Genomic DNA, 24,858 nt, shown 5'->3' with positions numbered 1-24,858 from the left:
TTATTATTTTTTAATTTTTTTTAAAGATTTTATTTTATTTATTTGTCATAGAGAGAGAAGCGAGAGCGAGCACAGGCAGACAGAGTGGCAGGAAGAGGCAGAGGGAGAAGCAGGCTCCCTGCCAAGCAAGGAGCCCAATGTGGGACTCGATCCCAGGACACTGGGATCATGACCTGAGCCGAAGGCAGCTGCTTAACCAACTGAGCCACCCAGGCGTCCCTATTTAATTATTTTTAAGGATTTTATTTATTTATTTGAGAGAGAGAGAGAATACGATGGGGGGGGAGGGGCAGAGGGAGAGAGAGAAACAGGCTCCCTGCTGAGAAGGGAGCCCAGTGGAGGCTGCGAGGCTCCATCTCAGGATCCCCGGACCATGACCTCGCTGACCCCTGCTGAAGACAGATGCCCAATCCACTGAGCCACCTAGGTGCCCCATTTATTTATTTATTTATTTATTTATTTATTTATTTATAAGATTATGTTTATTTGGCAGAGACAGCGAGAGAGGGAACACAAACAAGGGGAGTGGGGGAGGGAGAAGCAGACTCCCGCTGAGCAGGGAGCCCGATGCGGGGCTCAAATCCTAGGACCCTGAGATCATGACCTGAGCTGAAGGCAGACACTTAACAACTGAGCCACCCAGGCGCCCCCCATTTATTTATTTTTTTAAAAGACTTTATTTTTGAGTAATCTCCACACCCAGCATGGGGCTTGAACTCACAACCATGAAAGTCACAGGCCCCACCTCCACCTCCCCTGGCAGAGCCAGCAGGGTGTCCCCAACACCATTATTATGAAGGGGTCCTCTCCTGAGGTCTGCCCACTGAGACTAGCCCTGGACTCGCTCTTCATTCCTTCTCCTGCTCGCCAAGCTTCTCCATACAGCTGTCACCGCGGCAGAGCCACTGTCTGGGGAGTGGGATGGGGCAGGAAACAGTTAGATGGACTCAGGGAAGGGGCAGTTTCAGCCCCAACCAGGAAGTCCCCATCCTTGACAGTGTGGACGGCGGGGTCTCTGACCTCCGCAGACTGCACAGTCTCCTAAGCCCTAATACTTCGCCTGCATCCAGACTCTCTTGCCTTTCCCGCCACCAAGACACCAAGATTGAGCTTTCAAGCCAGTGGCTTCAAGGAGAGGGGACAGGCAGAGGTCTGAGTAGCTACCCCCCCCGCCCCACCTCATAGCCAGGACTCTAGCCCCCACCTTCTGCCTAACGGTTAAGAGGCTCCCTGGCCACGATTGCTATGTCTGGGCGAAACCCAGAGAAGTGGCTCCCTAGAGTGGGTTGGGGGGGGAACCCTCCCCTGGAGGGAGCCTCCAAGGGCCAGGGTGGAATACGGGGTGGGTCTCCTCCCTCGTAGGCTCCGGCATTCCCCAGCCCTCCAGAGTCCTCTGGAGGGATCTGCTCCCTGCAGGAGAGAGCCAGCAGACAGGTCTGAGCTGGCCTGCTCCTCCGCAGACAGAACAGGTTGGGGGGGGGGGCCAGTTGGGGGGGGGGGGGGGAGTGGTGACTCTAAACCCCCTTATTGTCTCCTCCAGGGAGCCAGGGCCAGAGGGGGACTATGGCTTGGGCACACCCTGCCACAGCTGGGGGCCCAGCTCTTTGCCTCCCTTGGCCAGCCGCTGCCAACTGGGGAGCCAGGAGCCAAGAGTCTGGGCCCCCAAGTGGAGCCGGTGCCTGCCCACCCCTTCCCAGAGAGCCGTTCTCTCTACTCCCCTCCCCTGGGCTGGGCAGGTCCAGGCTAATCTGCACAGAGCCTCACGGCAAACATTGATCTGTAATAAAACCACAGTGTGTGTTCAGGAGAAGGGACTCCAGACAAAGCGAGATCCAGACAGCACCCATACACACTCACACATACATACAGATGGGGGCGCAAACACAGCCCGACCACAGGCCCACACTGAGCCACACGCACAGGCACTACCCGGTCTGCGCACCCCCTCCCTGCCCTCAACTTTGTCCTTCAAGCGCAAGTCTCCTCCGACAGCGTGTGCCCCCATAGAACTTTCTACGTAGCTCTAGAGTAGCCTTTGCACTTGGCATTATAATCATTTGCTGGCCACTCTGTCTTCCCGAGTAATCTGCAGATTCCTTAGGGGAAAGGATCTTGTCTGATGCAAGTGCCTACCCCTGTACGCAGCCTGGTGTTGAGTTAGTAGGAATAGGTAAGCTGATTCAAATAATTGTTGGACTGATACACAGAGGAAGAGATGCTCTCAGACGGGGCAGGGGGGGACACCCATGTCTAGAGACCCTTGAAGCACACAGGACAACCAGGGCCTGCTGCTCCCACCCCTAGGGCCCCACTACCTCTCAGCTTCTTCAAAGGGCCTCCCTCTTGGTTCGGTGGGAGACCACGAATCTGAGCTTCCCCTGAGGGCTGGCAGGCAAGCTAAGGGTTAATGACACCTCATTAGTATTTAATTGGAGGAAGGAAGCTGGCCTGGCACCAGACAGGTGGGCAGGCATCCCTCCGTTCCAGCACCCTGCCAGGCATGTGGGTGATTTGGCCCTGGAGACCCTCAACCCCGCCGGGGCACCGCCCCCCACTATGTGCTTTGCCAATTTCATCTCTCCACAGTACAGGCCAGCCCTCCCCATCTGTCAACAAACATCCAGAGGGAGAGGCAGACCTCTCCTTTCTGCTTCAGCAAGGCTGCGCCCCCTCCCACTGGAGGAGACACTGGGGGCTAGAAGAGGGGTGGGGTAAGGAATGGGGAAAGGAGAGATAAATTACGGAGCTGCTAAAGGATAAAGTCGGGATACAGACAAGCGACAGGGCTGGGGATGTGGAGATGTCTGCTCAATTTGACCTTAAATGAAGAGAATGCAAATGAGATGCAGACGGTATGCAGAAGACCAGGAGGATGTCAGAATTAGCATTCCGCTTGGCACCCAGGACCCCAAGGCTGTTGCCAGGACTCCTCCCCTAGCCTTCCTGGGGTAAGTGGCACTGACCACTACTTGGAGTGAGAAAAGGACCTCAAGAATGACAAGAGCTTGGTTGGGCTAGGGCTGCGGGGACCTGGGAAACTGAGCTCCACCCCAGCTTCCCCACCCCCAGCCCAACCTGCGCCCACCTCCCCCAGCTGCCACTGGAGCTTCAAGCAGGATCACTCTCCTCTCCAGGTTACTCCGGTGGCACCCTTCCTTCGCGTTGCTATGGGGACCCCTCCCCACCTCCAGGCCTGAACCAATGGGCATCACCAATTATGACCTCATGCCCCAGGCCCGGGGCTCAACTGGCTGTTTGGAAGCCTGAGCGGCCCTGTCCAAGTGCGTCACTGCTGGGAACCCCCCGACGACCCCAGCTGCGGTAGCTTGCTGAGAGCAGGTGGAGCTGGAGCTCACGAGTTGATGAATGAATGAATAAGCAAAGGAAGGAAAGAGAAGAAAAGAGGGAGGGGTCACATAGAAAGACCAAAGCTTCAGGGTTTAGCTTCTAGGGAAAGGGTGATTTGCAACTCTGCAAAGTGTGGGGCAGGACCTGGGTCACCCGCACAGGCTGCCAGGCTCTTGGGACGACGAGACAGAGTGCGGCAAAGATGACCAGTTTTCGCATCTGCTGGGGAGAGACTAGGGCGGGCCCAGCGAATTGAGAGCCCCACCCTGGGCCGTCTAGCGCCGCTGAGTTTAGGGGAGATCGGTGCCGCCCCAAAACTCATAGACCTGCCCAGCCTCCTGGAACCGCGCCCCGGAACGCGCCCGGAGGCCTTCTCATGGTTCGGGCCCAGTCGCGGAAGGCCGCCCGGCACCTTCAGCCTGCCTCGGTCCCGGGGAGCAGACCTGGCCCTCTACAGGGCGCGCCCCGGGATTGGCTGGGCTGAACGCGCAGGGCCAGGCATGAGAAAAGGGCGGGCGGGCGGGTCGTCAAAGTCCAGCCGCCCAGGCGTCCGCGCAGACACCTGCCGGGAGCGGGCGGCCGGCGAGGGCCCCCTCCGAGTGCCCGTCCCCGCCTGCTCCGCACACTGGGCAGCGACGACCGGCTGGGGGGCCGAGGGGGGTGTGGGGCCGCTGGCCGCGGGGTGACACCTGCACGGTCGTCAGTGGAGGGCAGGGGCTAGTCGCCCGTCGCCCCCGCGCGCCCCGCCGACGGCTGGGGGAGGGGAACGGTGCGGAAGCCTGCAGGGCCCCGTTTCCACGGCGACAGACCGACCCCCCTCCTGGGTGTCGGGAGAGACGCGACTCGAACCCAGGTCCTGAAGCCGGGCCGGAGCTCCTCCTCCAGCACCGACGCCCCCGCCCGTGCTCTAAGCAGCGGGGGTGGGGGCTCAGGGCGATGCCGAGGGCGCAGACGAGCCCAGCGGCAGGCACGTGCCCCTCCAGACGTGGCGTTCCCGGGACGCGGCCTCGAATGGGGGGAGGGGGCGACGGGCGTCTGCCCCGCCCGCGGCGCCGCCCTCCAGCCCTCCGGCGAGCGGGGTCGGAGCGGGGTGTGAAGGGCTGGGGGAGGGGCCCGCGACGCCCGGAGTTCCGGCGTCTGTCAGTCTCCCGCCCCCCGCCCCCCCCCCGGCGCCCCCCGCCCCTGCCCGCCCCCCGCGTGTTCACACGCCGCCTCTCGCTGCCGCAGCCTGGCCGAGCTAATCACAACATCCACCTATCGATCGCTGGCCCGGTGCCAGGCGGGCCGGCTCGGAGCCAGGGGAGGCTGCGGGGCACCGGGGCGGGCGGAGCCCAGCTGCGGGGGAAGGGGCACCCCCTCGCCCTGGCTCCACCCAGGACACCGTTCGGAAAGAGGGCTCCGGTTGGGCTTGGGGTGGGGGGGATCAGAGGCTCGCCTGCCAGAGGTGGGAGAGAGTGTGGGGCTGAGAGCGCAGGGGGCCCTCCCTTCTCGGCCCCACCCCCTCCTCCTTATAAAAGCGGAGAACAAAGAAGCCGCTGGGGAAGGAGGCTTTGATCTGACCCCACCTTCCCAGTTCTAGGCCAGGCGTGGCCCAGACTGCCCTTGGGGAGGGAGAGGGATGCCCAGCTCAGGGACCCGGGCATTCTGAAACTCGCGTGCCCTCTCTCTAGAAGCCCCAGCTTTTGCCCCAGCGCCCTGCTTGGTGCTACGGGGCTTGGGCCGTGCCCCAAGTGGGTGGGCTGGCAGGAGCCTGTGCCCCCCTGGCAGCAGAGGAGGCCGGCTAGGGAGGTGGGAGAGGGTCCAAGCGCCACAGCTGCCGCTGGCACCTACCTCACAGTGCCCAGAGGGTCGCCCCCGGCGGCCTGGAGTGGAAGACGGCCTGCGTGCAGCTGGCACGGAGGGCCGGCCAGTGAAGCCAGAGCAGAGGCCGCAGGGAGTCCTCGTGTCAAGGAAGGAGCCCGGGGGGGGGGGGGGGTACAGCAACCGTCGGGTGGTTTATTGAGGGTTCGGTCCAGACACTTATAAAAATACAAATTGGCATGATATTCAACCTCATAGCAAGTCCGTCTTCATAGAAGACAAGTGAGTGACCGCCTGGGGAGGGGAGAACGCTGCCCCAGGGAAGAGGCCCCCAGGGTGCTGGGCACAGCCAGCAGGCGGGCCGGCCAGGACCTCCTCCTTGCCCTGGTCTAGCAGTCCACCTGTCCCCAGGTCTGCGGTCTTGGCCCCAAAAGACTCAAGGATTCAGCCCCACCAAATCCCAGCCTTTCTGGGGGGACAGGATGAGAACGTCAAAGCAGCTGACGGAGACCCCGCGTTTGTCCTGCCTGGGCTCCAGGGCGTCTGGGGCCGTGTGCAGCACCCCTGCGGCAACTCCTCAGCCTGTGGGAAGGGGCCAGCCCCTGGAAGGGACACCACAGACCCTCCGACCTCCCTATCACTCTTCCAGTGGTCTGGCTGGTGTGATGTTCCAGCGGCAGGGGTGTAGCAGGAGGGGTCTGCTTGGCTCAGAGAACTCGCAGGAGACGCAGAATCGGAAGCAGCAACAGCAGCAAGAGACAGAGGGGGCTGAGAGCGCCTCCTCCTTGCCACCCTGAGGTGCCGCTCTCTCCAGGGCTTCCGACAGGGTGGGCGGACTCCGACTCTGTGAGGGAGGGGCAGTGCTGAGGGACCCCCGCCTCAGCAGCCCCTTTGGGCCCTGCCCTGGACTCTTCACGCCCGGACCGGTTCGGCGGAAGCCCTGAAGGATACTGCGCTGGAGATGCCCTTCCCTTGGCCCAGCATACAGGGCTGGAGTGGAAGCTCCCAGACAGATACAGGGGGAGCAGAGGCCATAGCTAAAGGCTCCTCTTGGACCCCTCAGGGTCTGATGCTCCTAGTCTCTCCCAGCGGCCTCCCTCACTCCAAGGGCCCCACACACGCCCGAAGGGCTGCTCCCCACACCCCAAGCCACTTACTGCTCTCCCTGCAGCAGACGGACACCTGGAGCCTCAAGCACTTGCCAGAACTGTCCGGAGCCGGAACCGCTGGGTGGTGGGGGGCAGGGAGGAAGAAGTCAGCACTGGCTGCTTTCCTTGCCGCAGACCCCTCCGGACTCCTCCAATTCCTCTTCTCTGCTTTCCTGGAAAGCCTCCCCTTCCTTTTGGGCCACACTCTGGTGCCAGGCCTCGGCCGTGCCCCACATCATGTCCCCTTGCTCCTCTTGCTATCTCCTCCTCTCTGCACACTCCCCCAGATGGCCCCCTACTCAGTATTACACTTGGGTCTCCCCACCTTCCCTCCCAGGCCCCTCCTTTCCCCCAACCTCAGGCTCTTGGCCTGGACCTGCGGCAGGGGTAGGACACCCCCCTCCTCCCCCGCCGCCCCCCAGACAGCCGGGGAGCCCCCCTCACTCACAGATGTAATAGTAGGTTTCTCCGGGCAGGAACTCGAAGCCAAGGGAGAAGGGTGTAAAGCGCTGAATCTTCTCAGAGAACCGAACGGGGCCGAAGGGAGCAAAGGGGAGGGCGCACTCCCAGCGCTTGAAGGCGCCAGGGCCCTGGGCCTGGCAGGCCTCATAGCCTGGGCGGTCCACCATGTATAAAGCAAAGGTCTCGGGGCCGTCAGGGGGCCCTGGCCCCTCGTAGTGCGGGCAGAAGATGTCTAGGTAATCGTTGAGGTCCAGCTCCACCACGGCGTCTCCTCCAAGAAGCCTGCGGGCAGAAGGCCAGCGTGGGCCGAAGGCACGTGGTGCCGATCTCCAGGGCCGTGAGGGTCCCAGGGGCCCGGGCTGGCCTCTTCCCCAGCCACTGGGGAGGGAGCAGCTTGGCAAGGCCCAAGTCTCTCGGCCTGACAGCTCCGAAGAGACAGAGTCAGGAAATGGGTGGGAGAGGGGAAGGGGGCCGAACTGACAGCAGGGCCCATGACCGCGCGGCTCAAGTCTGAGCCGGCCACTCCGCGCGCCTAAGCGCAGGCTGGAGCTGCGACCCTTGCTCCAGCCCTGGGCCTGACGCAGGGCCTGGCCCAGCCCCGTGGACTCGGTGAATGTCAGATGTGTGGCTGCTGGGAAGACGCTGGGGCACAGAGGTGAAGGGTACATATCTGGGCCCGCAGCGCAGTCACGGCCGCAGAGATGGCCGCCAGCAACAGAATCCGTGTCAGACAGGCCGAGAGAGGAAGACTGCCTTCCGGATCTCAGTGCGATACGGAGAAGGCCACGGTAGGAAGGAAGGAAGGGGTAGGGAGTAGATGGGGGGAAGCCCCTCCAGATATCAGCTCACCTTTGGCCCATTCTGGACTCCCTTCCCTACCTCTTGGGAGCTGCCTGTGGGGGCCGGGACAGGAGAGAGGGCCGGGGGCAGGCGGCCGGACAGCACTCTACACCGGATGAAAGGCCTCTAACTATCCCTCATTGAGTGGTCTAAGGACTAGCTGCGTCTGGGAGCTGGTCAGAAATGCTAATTCCTGGGCTCAGCTGAGACTGGCTGAACCCAAGCTGGGCCTCGCTGTGATTTGCTGCACAGCGTCTTCCACGCCTGGGAAAGTGTCCTGCTCGCATGCTCAACAGATACCTGCAGACTGGACGGCCGAGCCAGAAACCTCAGGGTTGGGGGCTAGGAAGCTGAATTTCTAACAAGTTCTCTGAGTGATTCGGAGGCACTGGTCTGGAACAGAGAGGGGGCTTCGGAACTGGGAGGACAATAGCTCTTATCACGTGGTGCCGGCATCCCAAGGACCTGTCTTGATGCCCGCCCTACCCGGGGGTCTCTGGGCTCCCAGAGGCTGAAGCAGAGGTCTTATCCGCCTGTAGCCAGGGTCCTAGCACCCGTCCTGCGCGACAACTGCTGGGGAGTGAACAAATGGACAGAATCACAGGTTGTCGCAAGTAGAAAATCAGAAAGGCAAACAGATGGAGAAAGCAGACAGACAGGGAGAACTGGGGAGGAAAATGAAAACAGTCAAAAAATACTGAGGTTCAAAGACTGGGGAGAAAGAAATAATTTGTATCTGCACAGCCTGCACTCCTTTCGCACACGTGACCTCGGTCAGCCCGCCTGATTTCCCAGGGTGCCAGGTGTTATTAGCCCATTTTACAGATGAGATAACTGAGGTTAGGGAGTCAAACGACTTGCCCGAAGGTGATTCCGCTGGAAGGGCAGGGCTGAGACTGGTCAGAAATAGAAGGGCCCAGAATGACGAAGATGAACGCAGAGATAGTAAATGAGCGCAGGAGACCAAGGGAGCAGGAGAGTAAACCTCGCTCTTTCGCCGGAGCGAAGCCCCCTCCCTCGCTCTCCAGAACGCCCGCCCCAGCTCGGGCCAGAGGTGGGGGGGCACAGCCGCCAGGAAGGGAGAAGCGAGGGGGCGGGGCTCGGAGCGCCGGCCTGGGGGCCCCCGGGCACCCGGCTCCGAGATCCCACCGCCCGCCTCCGGAGCTAGGGTCCTCCGCCCGCCCCCCAACACGTGCGGGCGGGGGGAGCCCCGGGCGCGCCTCGCCCCTCCCCTCCCCCTCCCCCGCCGGCTCAAACAAAGGAGCCCCGGCGCGCGGCCGGGCGCAGGCGGCGCCGCGCACAGAGCGAGAGTGGGGCGCGCGCCCGGCGCGGGAGCGCGCAGGCCCGGGCCGCCGTAGCCGGGTTCGGCCCGACTACCTGGGGTTACTGGAGTTCCAGTAGACGGCGTGGCGGAGGCCGGAGCCCCCTCGCAGCGGGGAGCTGAGGAGCGCGGCCCAGAGGACAGTCCGCAGCAGGGGCAGCAGCCGCATCGCCCCCGGGGTCCGCTCTGGTCTGGTCCGGCCGGTCCCGGCCCGCTTCGCTGCCGCGGCGAGAAAGGTACAAAGTGGAGGTGGGGGGGTGGGGGGGGTGCGGAACTGGGGGTGGGGCGCCGAGACTCGCAGGCCACGCCCCCTGTAACTTTCCACCAATGGGGGCGCGCCCCCGCCTCCCCACTCAAAGCCGACTCCTGTTAACCCGCTGTGCGCCGAGGCGCACATCAGGCTCGCCACGCTACCCCCGGGGCTGCACGGCGTCGCGAGGGGGCGGCACGGGCGGCGCAGTCCACTATCTGGGAGTCCGTCTCGGGGGAGGTCGCGTCTTTCGCGTCTGCGCTAGTACCGGGCAGGTAGGAAGCCCTATTGCTTTAGACTGGAAGATTGAAACCGGGGCACACGGCCTTCGGCCAGAAAGAGGAAGAGGTGCGGCGCGGCGAGGGTCCGCGGAGCCCGTCCCGCGCCACCTTAGCTTATCGCCCCTTTTGCCCACCCAAGGATAGCGCGAGTGGAAGGGACAGATCGCCTCCTGGGATCCCCCCACCCCTTACTGAGCCTCAGTGGTGAGCTCGTGCCCACCTGCGGGCCGGCGCCTGCCCCTTTCCGCCCCGCACCTTCTCTCCGGGCTGGGGGCCCACGCGGCCCCATTCCCGAAGTCCAAGAGATGAGGTGGTTGCGGCCGGTACAAAGCGCCTTTGTTCCCAAGCCCTCAGGTGGGGCAGGGGAGGAGGAGGAGTAGGCAGGTGCACGGCCTTGGGATCGTGGGAGCCGCCGCCCCGCTCCGCCCCGGCTCCGGGGCTCCGAGAACAGCAGCCCGATCCACTTTCCCAGCCACCGGCCGGAGGGTGGGGACGGCGCGTCCGGCAGCTGGGCCGGCTGGGGGGGGGGCCGCCTCTGGGGGCCGCGCACACGGGGCGAGGACTTGGCGACCGGGGGGTGGCACGGGGTTTTACAGCGCCCTGGGGTACTGGGTTGCGCAGTCGTCCCGGACCGGGCAGAAACCGGCCGCGAGCATCCCGCGGACACACGCGCGGACGCGGCCTGGGACCCTCGTCCGAGGCGGCAGCGCCTCCTGGCGGCCACACCTGGAACCGCAGCGGGGCGACGCGGCCCGCCCGGAGCGGACAAAGTCCAAGCGCGCTCCCCAGACGTCGCGTTTATTGCACCCGAACAGGGACAGGCTGTGCGCACCTCCGTCGGTTCCGTCCAGCGCCCGCTCCCCCCACCCCAGCTCCAGCTGCGCGCGCGGGTCCCGAGCGTGCTGCCCCGCGGCGCGTGGGGGTGCCCGGGGTCTTCAGGTGCCTGCTCCGCCGTGTCCAGCCTCTGGCTCCTTCCGTCATCGCGGGGGACTCCAGCGGCCAGTTCGCCTCTCGAAGTCCTAAGTCCGGGTGGCGGGCAACCTCAGCAGAGGTCAGAGGTAGAGGGAGGACGCTGCTGGGGGCGGCGGCGCCGGCCTGGGGTGCGGGAAATCGAGAAAAAAGTTCAGAGGTCCCCTTTCCCCAGATCACCGGCGCTGCGCAGGCGTCCCCCGCACCCCTCCTCGCCTACCTGGACGGTAGCACTAGGGGCGGGACTCCAGCTCCTGAGCCGGGCAGGTCACCGGAAGGGCGCCGGCCCTGGGGGTTGGCAGGCAGTGGCTTCCTCGGGGGTGGGGGCTTGGCAGGCCCCTGAGAGTGAGAGAGAACACGCGATCTGGCTTGGGAGGGGGTGTCATGTTGCCTACCCCTGTTGCTGGGGAGCACCAGGCTGTGGGGCTGGCCCCAGAGGTCACCTTTGTTCCGAACCAACCTGTCACCTTTAACGGACACCAGGGTAGGGGCCCTCAGGTTCAGAGGGGGCATCTCACCATCTCACTATTAGCAGCACAGCCCTGAGTGGGGGAGAGGCTGCGCCCTTCTCGCCCCACACTGTTACCTTCGGGCGCCTCACCGCCGGGTCAGCGGGCAGAGGGCGGGTAGGGGGATTGGGCCGGTCAGCCAGCTCAGCCTGGACAGAGAGAGGGGCAGCGCTGTGGGAGCACAGCCGGGGGCACAGGAGCGTGCACTGGTTTTCTCCGGGGGGTTCAGTTCAACATGCAAAGTCAGCCAGGAGGCAGGCGAAGATGGGGACATGCGCAAAGGGCTCGGGAGCCTGCCCGCAGAAGCCCCAGCGCAGGAAGGCGGGGGTCACAGTGGCGTCCCTGGCCGGCTGCAGTCCTGCCACTGACCACCAGGTGGTGGTAGAAACCAAGGCAGGAGGCTCACTCTTTGCTGCCGCAGGGCGGGGCTCAGAGTGTCAGAAGGCTGAGGGGCGCCCCGGCCCCGACGGAAGAGCGCCACCGGCAGGGAACAGGGGTGAGAACTGCAGCGGGGCACCAAGCCTCCCACCTCCACTGGGCCAGGGCGGGGCCTGGCCTGGATTTACCTGGAGTCTCTCGGGCACAGGGTCAGGAGGCAGCGGCCTGGAAGGGGGTGCCGGGAAGCCAAGAGCACTAGGCTGCGGAGAGAGCGGGAGGAGCAGACAGGCGGGACGGGGTGGGGGGCGGGGGGAGCACAGAGACAGGTGCGGGCAGAGACAGGTGCCGGCAGAGAGCAGTTAGTGCCGGGAGGGGCGGCCGGCCGGGGCCAGGGCGGGGGCGGGGGTGTGCGTGCGAGCGGTTACTCAGTTGCATGCACAGAGAAGGGGTGACGAGTGGTGGAGGGAGCATGCGGGCCACCTGCAGGGGCTCACGGGGTACTCGCCAGCCCTGCCACACGTGCTGACCGAGGCCTCATCGGGTCGTGGCCCCTTGGAGGCCATTTCTGGGCACCACCCCGGTTGTCCTCCAGGGTCTCCTGCTGGGAGCACCAGGAACCCACCTCTCATGGCCACCAGCGTGGCCACAGCTCAAAAAGCTCAGTAGCCCCTTCTCTAGGTGACTGTCCCTCCCCACGGCAGGCTGAACGCTGCGGGGCCTGTGGCCGGGGGAGTGCAGGGGAGGGCCGGCTCCGCGGACTGACTCTCGGGCGAGGGGAGCCTTTCTCTGAGTCTAGGGCCTTCCATACCCCCACCCCAGGGCCCACGGTGGGTGCCTGGGGAGTGGGGCTGCTCTCCTCTGGCGTCCATACTTACCTTGGCCCCTGGCATAAGCAGGACCCTCTGCGGGGGCCCTGGGCATTCGGGGGGACCAGACTGGGCTGCCCTGAGCATGGAGAAAGGCAAGGAGGGAGAGGCCCAGACTCAGACCACGCTCTCCCTCCCCACGTGGCCCTTGAGTGGGGCTGACCCTTGGCAGGCCCGGACAGAGCAGCTTGAGGGTAGCTGAGGCCCAGTCAGAAGTTGGGGGGCAGCTCATGAGCCTGGGGGAGCGCCCCATCTACTCAACACAGGGCTGCTGGGCAGACGTGGACCCGGCCTCCCGCTGCTCTCCGCGGGTCTGGGTGCGAGGTGAGGTGGAACGGGGCCCACAGAGGGGAGCGAGGTGTGCATGCCAGGGGCCGGGGCCCGGCGCCAGGCGCTGCGGAGGGCCTGGGGTCAAGGAGGCCGGTACCTGTACTGGCAGCTGGGCCCTTTGAGCTGACACAGCCGCTGTCGCAGGCGGGCGCGGTGCCGGTAGCCGGCCCCCAGCAGCGTCAGGACCGCCAGCAGCAGGAGGCTGAGAGGCAGCCCCACGGTCAGGGAGCTGGGTGCTGCGGGGCGAGGGCCAGTGTGAGTCGGGCCAGGCGAAGAGCCCCCACCCAGGAAGGGGAGGGCGGGACGAAGGGAGGGCGCTCAGAGGACCGGAAGGGGTCAGAGAAGGGTAAGCCACGCTGCCCACCGCGTGGCCCCGGCCCGCTGCCCCCCACTACCTCTGATGCGGTTGGCACAGTCAGGGGGAGCCCAGTGCTCCTCACAGTGGCAATGTCCTCTGCTGTCACAGACCTGGGGGTAGAGGTTGAGCAATGAGGGACCCTACTTGTTGGGGCCGTGTTTCCCTGTCCTTAGCCTTTCAGGATCTCTTCTCTGTCCAAGGTTGGAAGGTAGGCCGGCTGACGGGGCGGAGACAGGGAGCCTGTGGCCTTGCCCGAGGACATGACCTCGTACCCAGCCGCCAGCGCCTTCACCGGGCACTGGGCTAGACCCTCTCACACTCATCTACCGGACCCCAGGACGCCCCACTGGGTGGCCGAGGGAACTGAGCTCAGAGGGGTTAATAACGGGCCTCAGGTTGCACAGCTGGGAGGAAGCAGGACGGATTAGGGGTGTGTGTGCCAAGCCTGGCACCATCTGTCCCCTTCCGTGCCCACCGTGCCCGCTCACCCCGTGTCCGTGGCATTTGCCTCGACATTCCTGGGCTCGCAGGACATCCACGGGTTGGCATCGGCCATCCATGCACACCTGCCCAGGGGTGCGGGGGGAAAGCCAAGGTCAGAGCCTCACAGAGCGCTGCCAGCCCTGGGAGGCCACACCTACTCTTACAGACCGAGACACCGCGGCTTGGGCAGGACAGGCCGCCGCCCGGTCAGCAGCACGCGTCTGACCCCCGAGTCCGTGCCGCGCACACCGGCGGGCCCCGGGGCCTGGGCACGGCTCGTGTAGATGGCCCTCCCTGCTGGTCGCGCCCACTGGGACCGCTCACCAGGCCAGGCCCGCAGGCGGTGCCGGGCAGACTCAGGAGGGGCTGGGCCACGTCGTTGCCCAGGTCCAGGTGGACCCAGCGGCAGTTCACTCTCGGCTGGGTCCCGCTGGCTTCCAGCACCTCCCAGCGCAGATCCCGAGCGGTGCCCAGCAGAGGCCGGGCCCGCCCCCCCTGGCACTGGAGCTGCCCGCAGACGGCGTCTCTGAGGTAGGGCAGAGGGTACCGGGTCAGGTCAAGGCTCCCCCGCCCCCAGAGGGGAACCCAGGGGCCTCACTTACTTTGGGGCGCAGGACACGTAGCTGCCATTAGCGCTGCGCCCACAGCTCCCGAAGGCGTCCCCCCGAGTATTGGCAGCAAGGAGGCAAGGCGGCGGGGCGGGCTGGGCCCCGGGTCCCCAGAGAGCCTGGCACTGCTGGGCATAGGAGGCACAACGGCCCTGCACGCACACAGCCTCGCCCCCCGCACACGGCTCGCCGTCTCCCAGGCTGGCATCGGGAGGGCACTGGGCACTGTCTCCCGCGCAGAACTCCGGTAAGTCACAGTCCCTTCTGGTAGGGCGGCACTGCCAGCCAGCCGGGCGCAGCTGCGGGGGCGAGGGAGCGCGTGTGGCTGCCGGTGGGTCCCACCAGGCCCCCGGGAGCCGGGACCCCCTTTCCACCCCGACCCCGGGCAGGTGGGCTGTGGGTGGAGGGCGGGTCCCGTCTGCGCCTACCTGGCAGTTGTGACAGCAGAGCCCGTCGGATGCGCACTGCGCCCCGGGCCTCAGCTGGCAGGTGAAGTGGTCACAGCAGGGGTCGCTGCAGTCCTGAGGGCGGCGGAACCACTGTCAGAGCAGACCGGGCGAGAGCCCACCCCTGCCCTCCGAGGACACACATGAGCTGCTGCTGGAGGCTGACAGTGCTGTCCCCGTGGAGAGGGGACAGGGGGGCAGCGAGCCAGGTGAGGGCTCAGGCTTTGGGGGAGGCGCTCACATCCGGGAAGCCACAGTCACACTGCTCGCCGGGCTCCACGAGCTTGTTCCCGCAGATGGTGGCCAGAGAGGGCAGGCTGGGCAGCCGTTCAAGGAGGCAGCTGCCCGTCCCTTCCAGAAGGGCCTTCTCCAGGGCCTGCCGGCTGCAGTTGCTGAAGTTCAGGCCTGGCAGGAAGCTGGGGACGGTGGCCAGAAAGGTTGGGGCTGCAGGGTGGCCTCAGGCCCTGGCCCTCCCCCGCCCCGCCCCACTCCTGCAGGGACTCACTCCGTGGAGGCCTCCATGATGCAGCTCTTGGCAGGGGCCGGCCCCGGGCAGGGGCAGCTGCTCCCCGGCAAGTCGTGGTCCAGGCCCAGGCTGTGGCCCAACTCGTGCGCTATAGAGGAGGCGACCCCCAGGACGCTGGTGGAGTGATCCTGGCATTGGGGAGGGGATACCCCAGGTCCAGAAGCAGCCTGAGTGCTCCTGTTCTCTCCTCATCTGACCTCCGGGCCCTCAGCACTGCCTCCCTCCTCACCTGCTGGCCATGGGAGGGGGGGCCATGGGAGGGGGGCCACCACAGCAGTGGCCACATCATCCAGCCCTGCCCCCACGCCCCCAGCTCTGGGGTTGGCCACTCTGTAGGGGCTTCAGTGACTCCGCGGCCCTCTAACTGGGTGGCCCTGACGTGGAAGTGGGGAGGAGACCTGAGAGAGCTCACCGTGTTCACCCCCCCAGAGAAGGCAGGAGAACAGATGGAGTTCTGAATGGCCATGCCCACTGTGGGCCCGGAGAACGAAGCAGCGCTGTGGGGTCGTGAGGTCAGAGGTCAGGCCCAAGGCCAGGGGCCGGAGCCTCAGGGCCTCAGACAGGGAGTGGGTGTGACACTGGCCAGGGCAGGGCCCGAGGGGGCTTACGTCACCAGCTGGGCACTGTCATGCGGCAGTCGAGGGAGCAGGTCTCTCCCGCGCCACCTGAGGAACCTGTGTAGTGTGAGCCCCGGGTCCCGGCTTATCTCCACCAGGTCGCGCTGGGTCCAGGCCTCCAGGCCCACGAGCACCACCCGCACGTTCAGGGGCCGGAAGAACTGAAAGACCTGGGGCTCAGGAGAGGGGCTCCGACGGCCAGAGGGCCGGCAGGGTGCAGCCCCGCCCAGCACTCACGGTGTCCAGGAGGAGGGTCACTTTCAGCATGCGGTCCAGCAGGTGCTGGGGGTCTGGGTACCTCTGGACCTGTGGGCCAGAGACGTGAGCAGGAAAAGCCGCAGCACAGGTGGTGGTGGTGGGGTGGGGAGGACGTGCCGGGGCCACGCGCTCACCTCCGAATGATCGGCCACGATCACCAGCTCGATGGTCTTGGTCTCTGTCACCACATCCCGCCTCCGCTGTGGGCAAGAACAGGGGGCAGCGGGCTCACCGTGGCTCTTGACCAGCAGCCCACAGGGCCCGCTCCCACCCTGGGTGGCCGAATGGAGGAGAGCAAAGAGCCCATTTCACAGATGCACCACGGGGCGCCTGCAAGGCCGGGGACGCGCCCAAGGTGGACCCACAAGTAGGTCACGCAGCTGGGAGCAGAGCCCTGCTTTTCTGGTTCCACATTCAGTGCCTTTTCCAAATTAAAAAGAAAATAATAGGGGCGCCTGGCTAGCTTAGTCAGTGGAACCTGTGACTCTTGGTCTCGGGGTCATGAGTCCGAGCCCCACAGTGGCTGTAGAGATTATTAAAAAATAAAAGAATAAATCACAGGCAACGCCGTCATGCATGTGTCAGGCCCCAGGCCCGGTTCCAAGCACTGTACGCAGAGGCAGATAATTCAGCTAATCGTCACCATAACCCTGAGAGGAAGGCGTTTTATTATCCCTGGGTGGTGGTGGGTTTTTTTTTTTTTTTAAGATTTTATTTATTTGAGACAGAGACAGAGAGCAAGAGAGCACAAGCAGGGGAAGGGACAGAGGGAGAGGGAGAAGCAGGCTCCCCGCCAGGGCTCGATCCCAGGACCCTCAGATCAGGACCTGAGCCGAAGGCGGACGCTTCCCTGACTGAACCCCCCGGGCGCCCCTGTTGTCCCCGTTTTATAAGTCAGGAGATTGGATTCATGTTGCTCAATGACTAGTAACTGTATTGTCTGTGGCCGAGTGAGAGTCCCTGCCTTGGGGATCTCAAGACTGGGGGAGTGAGTTTGGGGCAAGGACCGGCATGTGAGTGGCGGCTCTATCACTCATAGTCGGATGACCCTGGGCAAGTCACTGACCTTTCCAGGCTTGCTTTCTCCCTCCACAGAGCAGAGGATATAGCCCATACCTCCCAGCATTGCTGGGAAGAGGAAAGGATTATGTTCACACAGGGGTGTGGATGGTGGCTGCCTAGAAGGTCCTGGAAACACAGGGCTCTGAGGGTCTGGGGCCTGGTCCCCAGGGACAGCAAAAGCTCAGCAGATTATCCTCACCCGGTGAGTGTGGCTGTGGCTTTGTCCCCAGGGCCGCTCTGGGGGGACCTGCGTGGGCGCGGGCGCTCGCCGGCTCAGGGCACAAGTGCGGCCTGGCAGGAAGAGGTCTTGGATCCGGGAGATATTCGGGGGCACCCGAAGGTCCCCAGGCCCCAGGTCTAGGGTGTAGCTTCTCTCCGGGGACAGGATCACCAAACCCCTGGGAAGATCCAGCAAGTCAGAAGGCCTCCCAACTGCCAGCCTTGTGCCCTCACTGTCCCCACCCCCACAGGACGTGCCCTCAGTACCTGAGCCCGGAGCAGGTGCAGACAGAGACCCAGGAGCCCTTGTGGCCCCTCACGGCCCCCTGGTAGCAGCAGTTTCCCTACAGCAGAGAGACAGCGGTGCTGAAGGCCAGGAGGCTGGCCTGTTGGTGACGACAGGCTGTCCTCTAGGGATGGCACCCTCGGGTGGCCCCTGCTTTCCTCCTGCAGGCCACAAACATGGCACAGGACTCACCAGACTGTGGCCCACACCGACCACACGGGTGCCGTCAGGCTGGTACCACGTCAGGCTCGGGCGGCCTGGGACTAGCTCTCTAGGAAGAGAAAGCAGGGAGGTGACTGTTGCCTTCCTGTGGGCATGGTAACGGCCTGAGGCCTGGATGTGGTGGAGGGGAGCCGGGTTCCCCCAGAGGCAGCAGACTGTTGTGGTTGGGTCCCAAACTGCCCAGCTATTGGGTTCTAATCTGGTTTTGACCACATCTGAGCTGTGTGACCTTGGGCAAACTACTTAGCCTCTCTGGGCCTCGGTGACTGCATATATAACGCGAGGACAGTACTGAACGGTGCCTGCCCCGCGGGCTGTCGCGAGGGTGGGATGAGTTCAAGTGCACGCTGGTGCTCTATGGCCAGCAGGTACGCTACCCGCATCCGTAACGTCACGCCAGCGTGTTTACCTGTCCCATAGGAGCTCCAGAACGTGCTTCTCCCCATCCAGTTCCAGCGGGATCTGCAAGGCCTCAGGCAGCTGGGTCTGTGGGCCATACAGGGCCAGTCACCTCCCGGCCCTGCCCCAAACTCCTATCCTCTCTACCCAGAAGCCTTCAGGTCCTTCGGAGAGCACCAACTATTAGATCATGGGTGGGGGTGGGGGCGTCCCGAGGGAGGGGCCAGGAAGCCCTGCCCGGCTTGGGGCATTGTTCTGGGGGGTTGTGTGGGGAGGTCAAGGAAGGTATCTGAGCCGCCCCTTCTCGGCTTCCTGCCCAGAGAGGAAGCATCATGGAAGACCCGGCATGGGCCCCAGCCCTTCCTCTGACTCAGCTCTGGAATTGGGGAAGGGGGGTATTTGGTGAGGCCCTGACCTTCTCCGAGGCCCCCCCCCCGACTCCCCGGGGAGAAAATGGACAGAATGAGACCAAGAAGGCAAGCCTGGCCTCGGGACGTCCCCACGGAGACTGGGGTGGGGCAGAGGCTGGCAGATGTGGGGGCAGATGTGGAGGGCATGGGTGAAGCCAGGTGCTGGCGTGCGGCAGGAGGGGCGGCCCGGCCCGGGATGGCCCTGCTACCTGGGGCATCCTCTCACCTGTCCTCAGCCGCACTTTGCCCTGTGGGTGATGGGGGTGTACGTCTTCATTCGAGGGGAGAGGGAGGCTCACCTCTGCAAGGCTGAGTGTGGGGGTATCCGGAGGGATCTGGGGCTCCAAGGGTCCACCCAGGGCTCTCTCTGGCCTTGCCCGCTCCTTCTCAATGTCACCTGCAGGGCCCCCAGAACACCCCGAGGGGACGCTGAGAGAGGCCACCCCACTGCTGGGCACAGCTGGTGCCCGCTGGGCATCCAGGCCCTTCTCTGCTTGAAGGACGCCTGCAGTGCCTGCTGGGACTTAAAGAATTCTGAAGGGAAGGGTCTTCGCTTAGGCTCCCAACGTTCATCCCAGCACCCCACCTTGCACGGCCTGCCTGTGGCCCCTCCCTGGCCCCCCCAGACCAATCTCAGGTTCTCGGGGGCGCCCCCTTTCCTAGTCCCTCGCAATCCCCCCCAGGAATGCCCCCACTCAGGCCTGGGCAAAGCCTTGTGGCCCGGTGCCCACTTGCCCTCCCCTGTCCTCACAGCGGAGCTGTCGGGAACGCCCATTTCTGGGTTCGCAGTGCAAACACCCCTCCCCAAACACCCCCCCCACACGGTCAGGCACACCCGCTCACCACAGCCCAGCCTCCTCCCCAGCACCCCTGTCCCCACAATGGCCCTCTCTCTCCTCCGGCCAGCCCACCGCGCCTGCCCTCCCAGCCCCTGCCCTCCCAGCCCCTGGCCCGAGACAGCGGCGGGAAGTGAAAGTCCCGAGGAGGAGTTGGTGTCAGCCTCTTTCCCGGCCAAGTCTCCCCTCCCCTGGCTCCTCCCGCGCTCCCGCCCGCTCGCTCCGCCGGGTTTCTGGTGGCATCAGCATCCGAGTGAGGGGTGCGTTGGCTGCTCAGGCCCAGGGATGGGGGCCCAGGAAGAATCCTCTCCCCACTCGGCGCTCTGGCACCGGGTGCAATGGCCCGCTAGGCCCCAGAGGAGCGAAGACGTCAGTCCTGGGGAGCCGCGACCCTGTCCCACCATCCTGAGGGGACGCTGGGCCAGAGCCTTCGGTGCCCGGCACCGGAGCCTGGAAGTGTCCGCGGGGACTGAGCAGAGGATGACCGCGCAGCAGGGGGCCCGGCATCCCCCTCCTCCTCTCTCCACTCCCCCGCCCAGTCGCCCAGTCGCAGGGCGCTCAGGCCCGGACAGCGAAGAGGGCGAGCTGCGCTCCGCTCCGGGGTCTCCCCCACGTCTCCAGCGGACCCCAGAGCCTCCCGACCTCCCTGCACCTCCTCCCATTCCGTCGCCCCCGCCCACGGCGGGCCGGGCACTCACCGACATCGGGGAGCGGCCGGGAGGACAGAGGGCTGCCAGCGCCCAGGAGCCCCAGGGCCCAGAGCAGCGCCAGCCGCATGGCAGCGGCGCCCCGGGCCGGCCGAGGGCAGCAGGTGCTGGGCCGCGCGCCGAGGAGCCGCGGCCGCCGGGTCTGTCTGGCGCACCCCGCCGCGCCAAGCCGCCACCAGGCCCCGCCCCGCCCCGCCCCCGCCCCCGCCCCGGGGCTCCGGGCCAGGCCCCGCCCCCAGGGAGGCCGCGGCCCCGCCCCCGGAGGGCCCGGCCCCGCCCGCGGACAGCCCGAGTCGCTCGCCCCCGCCGCCTCCCGGCTGCGGCGCACGGAGGGAGCCGAGGCCGGGTCCGACCCGCTTGCGCCGCGCGTCTCCCGGGGCCGGACCGGTCCTCGCGGCCCCGCCGCCCTCCCGCGTCAGGTCGGCGGCCCGGGTCTCCGGACTGCGGGTCAGAGCTCTGGGAAGCGCGGGCGTCGGGGGCGTGCGGGCCTTTATTCATCGCGCAGGGGCGGGTGGACAGGACGCGCCTTCACTCGGCGTAGGTGGCGTCGTCGTTGCTGTCGCTGTAGGCGGAGGACGAGAGCTCCTCGCGCGGGGTGCAGGCCGGGCACCGGCGCCGCACGTCGTCCCAGCACGGCCGGCAGTACACGGCGGCGCAGTCCGGCGTCGGGCACACGTAGGCCGCGGGCGTCTCGGGCGCCTGGCACACGACGCAGCGGCGGCGCAGCCAGCGGCGCGCGAGCGGGCAGCGGCGGTGCAGGACGTCGGCCAGGCGGGGGCGCTGCCGGGAGGCGCGGAGAGAGGGCTGCGAGGGCGCCGCACGCCGGCCAGTGCCCGCCTGCCGGGCGGTGGTGCCGAGCGCGGCCCTCCCCCGCTCGGGAATGGAGACTCGGGGCGCAGCTCCCACTGCCCGCCAGCCGCCACCTGTCCTTTCCCATCAGCCGCCTTATCTGGCCGTCCCAGTGGGCCGGGAAGGGAGCAGGGCGCCCGCCACGATCCCTGCCGCGTTCTCCCCTTGAGGGGCGGGACAGCGGCCGGTGAGTTCCCAGGCGGGCAGAGAGCAAGCGGCCAACCTGCCTGGCTCTGGTCCCCGCATTCCAGAGCGCAGGTCTGGTTCACCGTGCTCCCACCCTCTCGCCCCGCAATCACCAGGAATTCCCCTCGGCAGGCCACCTTATCAGGGCGGCCTTCGCTCTGGAAACCGCAGAGGAGGCCCCCTGCAAAGGCAGAAGGCCTGGCCTTGGCCTGCAGAGCCGTCCACACTCTGGTCCCCTCCAGCCTCTGCTCGGACTTGCCCCAGCTCGAGCCTGGCCGCTCCTGCGCCAGCCTCTCAGACTAACCCTGGCCTTTGACATTCGCTCTGGGCTCTGAGTCTTCGCACATTCTATTCCCTTAGCTTGGGACGGATGCCCTTCTCATTGCCACCCCCTGCGGAAAGCCGGCTGACTCCACGACCTGTCATGGCATCACGGCTACCTGTTCATAGGCCTTTAGCCTCTATGTGCTCTGGGCTGGGGGATCTAGGCCCTGGAGGGAAAGTCAGGCAAAGCTGGTCTCTCAATTTTACGGGCTCTGCCGGGCTAAGAATGGCTGCCGTTCTTTTCTTTCTTTTTCTTTTTTATTTCTTCTTCCTTTTTTTTTTTTTTTAATTAATGTTGGGTCCTGCACCAAGAAAGGGTAAATAAATGAGCTCACTCAAACAGTAACCCCGTGGGACAGACATTGTTATCATCCTTTCTTTTTCAAATGAGAAAACGTGCTCGCAGAGGCTGTTACTTGCCCAGGGTCACACGATGACAACTGGCCTGTGCATGGAACTTGCTAGATGCCTGCTCCATGGGCCCGAGACTCCCTCAGCCCTTACTACAACCAGACAGAGTAGCAGCTCACTCTGGGCTACAGAAGGGAAAAACCAAGGCCCAGCATTTAGCAAGTACTCCAGATCCCAGTTGTCATGGCGATAAAGAAGGGAGCCAGGATTGAAACCCAGTCCCTCTGGCGCCAGCGGCCCGCAGCCCCTGCCACACTGTTGCTGATCACTGCACAGGTCTCACACATCTGTCCGAGCTCCCTGACCTTCAGAGGGGAACACTGAGGTCTGGTGGGGACCATGGCCAAGGTCACCCAGCATAATGAGGAAGTGTGGACTGGAACCCAGTTCTTCTGGCTCTGTGCCGTCTCCTTATCCCACGTGGCCCTTCTTGACACCTTCTGGAACACACCCCCAGCCCACCATTTTCCCCACCTCCCCCAGAGACACTCAGTAGAACCTGTGGCTTGCCTTCAGTCCCTTGCTTCTGATGGAGCCCCCTTGCTTTCTTTTAGCCAGACCTCAAATCGGCTTCCCCTTTTCTGCCTGCTTCCTCACGGCCCACTGAGTGTCTCGGGCTGGGCCAAATCCTGGGGGACAGAGGTGGACTCAGCCCTGACCCTCGGGAGCTGGACGACCAGGGCCCTTGGCACCTCTCCCGTCAGAACTCACTGGGCTCCGTCGGCCTAGGGCCCTGCGGCTGGATGGACTGAGGGGAGAGGCCCCTGCCGCGGGGTCCTCACCACCCCAGGAGCCACGGGAAGGAGGCCTGCACTTACCGGAGCCTTCTGCTCTCGCGCCCGCCTCAGGATGGCAGCCCTCCTCAGCTGCGTAAATGCTGCCCTCTTCCTCAAGAGCTCGTTGTAGAGGAACAGGACCCGCTTCTTCTCCCGCTGGGGCCGGGGAGAGGGGGTCAGGGACAGGACAGTGCACCCTGCAGACTGGAGTGGGGGTGGGGGGGCTGGATGCAGGCCTGAGGGTGTCGGGAAGAGGGTACCTTGGGGAAGTAGAAGGCGGCGATGACCCTCCGGAGCCTGTAGGCGAAGGCTTGGAGCAGGCAGAGACAGAGCAGCAGGCCGATGGGGAGCGCCGCTCTCACATAAGCCCAGGCGTCCAGGCTCAGGGGCTGGGGCAGGCAGGCTGGGGCAGGGCGGGCCTGTGAGGGCTCCGCGGGCCTGCGTCCTCTTCCCTGCAGAGCTGCCCCCTCCAGCCCATAGCTACCAGGCTCCTGAGGCTAGTAGCCCAACATGGCACAGATGCGGGAGAAAATTCTGTTGGACAGTGTGGTTCCGGGGCGCTGGCACCCTCTGTCGCCAAGGCCCCAGGTCCTCCAGCCATCGGACCCCAAGCTGTCACCTTCTAGCAACTCGGGGTCCACCTGATGTTTCCTGCTCTGAGGCCCCCTCTTGGCACGCCTCGGAAAGAGCCTGATGCCCGCCCACAGCTCCTCTAACCCGGACTCTGGACGTCGCTCACGCATGTTGTTTGACTCCATCACTGTCTCCGAGGACGTGTTCAGGGCCCCGATGGTCTTCCGAAGCAGCCGGGCCAGCATGGAGCGCCCCCCGACTTTCACCTCCAGTTTGTGGCTGCCTAAGGCCGTGGGGGGCGTCAGGAAAGAGCTGCAGTTTAGGAGGCCGGGGCAGGACGAGGACGGGGTGTGGGGGGTTTCCCTCCGCTCGCTGAGCGCTAACCCCTCCCTGTTGCACATAGAAAGGAGGCTTGGAAACTGAGGCCGGCAGGCCTGAGACCGGGACCCCGCACGGGGCTGGAAGAGATGGCGGCCTGGGGGGCGGGGGCATGGGTGAGGGCTCACTGCGGAAGGAGTACTGCAGGAAGGAGTGGTGGCGGATGGTGTCGAACACGGAGTAGAGGGCCCAGTCCAGGCCGCACAGCAGCAGCAGCAGCAGCAGAACAGGCACCGTCTCCACGAGCTCCCTCGCCTGCCCGAGGAGCCGCGGGTCTGAGCTGGGCAGCGCTGCCCGCCCTGCCCGGGCCCTCTCCTGGGCCTGTGCCCTCAGCTGCGGCTGGAGCCCCCGGGCCCACCCCCGTGGCCTCCTCACCAGGTTTCTCATTTCCGAGGCCTGCACGGAGGGATTGCAGGGGAAGATGACAGTTTTCTCCTCGGCTTTGCGGAGTGGTAGCAGCGTCCGTTTGCCCTGGTAAAATGTCCAGCTGGTGGGGGACACTGGGGCCCCCTCCCCTCGGCCCTCTGCCCTCCTGGAGCATGAAGCCACAGAGGACACGCCGCAGGGCACCCTTGGCCGGGGCTGGGCCCCCCTCACCAGCTGCTGCCTGCGCTCGTCGATCTGGCAGAAGTAGGTGCTAATGTAGATGTTGTCAAAGCGAATGTCGCGGTTGTAACTGTCCATGTAGGAGAAGGACCTGTGTACGAGGACGTCTCTGTGTCCTCCCGCCTGTCCTCGCCCACCCCCCACCGCGGGCTTCCTGGATGCTGGGACGTTCCCCAGACCACCCAGCCCGCACTGAGTGCTGCGTCTGTCCCAGGGAGACAGCGGGCCGTCTGGGGCAGGGCGGGCGCCCACACAGGTGAGGAGACACGGGTGAAAAGGCCGGGGAGGGGGTCGCATGCCTGGCCGAGAAGGGAGGGGTCTCAGGCATGGATCTCGAGCAGAGGAAACAGCAGGAGCAAAGGCACAGAGAGGTGGGAAGGCCCTCAAGGCTGCAGAGCCACCAGCCGTCACGCCTCACTCCCACATCCGCCTCTCGCCCGAGACGGCAGAACATCTCCTGGGGGTCACTTCAAGCAAAACGCATGCCCCCACCTGCATTTCCCCTCTCCCCAACACACCCTTAGGGTGTTTTATGTTTTGTACACAAGTGCCCCTCTGTGCACACACAAGTCCAAGTCCCATGTAGCGCTTTGGTTTGCTAAGGAAACATGCTAATTCTCGGAGATGTGTTTAAAACCGCGTTACCCTCAATAAGCCCCGTCAACTGTGCAAGCTAAGTTTCAGGGGTTCTGAGACCCTGTAAAAACCCGCGGGGAGGGCTCGGCCGGAGGGAGCGGTCCCCGGCAGGCCAGCCCATGAGCGCCCCCGTGTGGGGAGACCGGCTGCGCCCTGCCTGGCCCTGCCCTCTGGCCAGCT

The 24,858-nt window shown here is 65.1% G+C and overlaps 3 protein-coding genes across 13 annotated transcripts in view; all 3 read right to left on the bottom strand.

Annotated features, from left to right (window-relative positions):
- Nucleotides 1-5,313: 5,313 nt before the first annotated feature.
- Nucleotides 5,314-9,148, bottom strand: LOC111139068 (ephrin A4). 2 transcript variants are annotated; one of them, XM_022491204.1, is made up of 4 exons: nt 8,976-9,148; nt 6,745-7,040; nt 6,306-6,374; nt 5,314-5,992 (listed from the first exon to the last, which is right to left on the bottom strand). In XM_022491204.1, exons 1-4 carry the CDS (start codon nt 9,086-9,088, stop codon nt 5,856-5,858), a joined length of 615 nt encoding a protein of 204 aa, XP_022346912.1. In that variant the 5' UTR covers nt 9,089-9,148; the 3' UTR covers nt 5,314-5,855. The 2 variants fall into 2 exon arrangements, with proteins under 2 accessions (XP_022346912.1, XP_022346911.1); XM_022491203.1 differs by lacking the exon at nt 8,976-9,148 and having other exon boundaries at nt 6,745-8,825.
- Nucleotides 9,149-10,232: 1,084 nt separating this feature from the next.
- On the bottom strand, nt 10,233-20,058 carry LOC111139066 (ADAM metallopeptidase domain 15). Of its 10 annotated transcripts, none has more exons than XM_022491194.1 (23): nt 19,931-20,058; nt 18,692-18,793; nt 17,997-18,078; nt 17,558-17,636; nt 17,347-17,423; nt 17,060-17,258; nt 15,933-15,998; nt 15,778-15,846; nt 15,532-15,701; nt 15,336-15,420; nt 14,903-15,051; nt 14,639-14,813; nt 14,380-14,472; nt 13,946-14,250; nt 13,668-13,869; nt 13,349-13,426; nt 12,898-12,970; nt 12,600-12,738; nt 12,182-12,251; nt 11,495-11,566; nt 11,000-11,077; nt 10,640-10,758; nt 10,233-10,545 (listed from the first exon to the last, which is right to left on the bottom strand). In XM_022491194.1, the coding sequence occupies exons 1-23, from the start codon at nt 20,007-20,009 to the stop codon at nt 10,503-10,505; spliced, it is 2,604 nt and encodes an 867-aa protein (XP_022346902.1). In that variant the 5' UTR covers nt 20,010-20,058; the 3' UTR covers nt 10,233-10,502. The 10 variants fall into 10 exon arrangements, 9 of the variants coding, with proteins under 9 accessions (XP_022346902.1, XP_022346901.1, XP_022346900.1 ...); XM_022491193.1 differs by having other exon boundaries at nt 17,997-18,073; nt 18,696-18,793; XM_022491192.1 differs by having other exon boundaries at nt 11,006-11,077; nt 17,997-18,073; nt 18,696-18,793.
- A 409-nt stretch (nt 20,059-20,467) lies between these two features.
- Nucleotides 20,468-24,858, bottom strand: part of LOC111139067 (DC-STAMP domain containing 1) — a 12,909-nt gene continuing 8,518 nt past the window's right edge. The window contains exons 10-16 of the mRNA XM_022491202.1: nt 24,034-24,133; nt 23,812-23,907; nt 23,565-23,691; nt 23,225-23,341; nt 22,746-22,888; nt 22,528-22,641; nt 20,468-20,719 (exon numbers count right to left, since the gene is read on the bottom strand). Of these exons, the coding sequence (XP_022346910.1) occupies nt 20,468-20,719; nt 22,528-22,641; nt 22,746-22,888; nt 23,225-23,341; nt 23,565-23,691; nt 23,812-23,907; nt 24,034-24,133 (949 nt within the window). The remainder of the gene's footprint in view (nt 20,720-22,527; nt 22,642-22,745; nt 22,889-23,224; nt 23,342-23,564; nt 23,692-23,811; nt 23,908-24,033; nt 24,134-24,858) is intronic.

The sequence above is a fragment of the Enhydra lutris genome, unplaced genomic scaffold, assembly GCF_002288905.1.
Source record: "Enhydra lutris kenyoni isolate GAN:26980312 unplaced genomic scaffold, ASM228890v2 scaffoldscaffold94, whole genome shotgun sequence".
In the NCBI taxonomy this organism is placed as follows: Eukaryota; Metazoa; Chordata; class Mammalia; order Carnivora; family Mustelidae; genus Enhydra; species Enhydra lutris.
The sequence above is the reverse complement of the archived record's forward strand: the minus strand, read 5'-3'. Positions and strand labels throughout refer to the sequence as shown.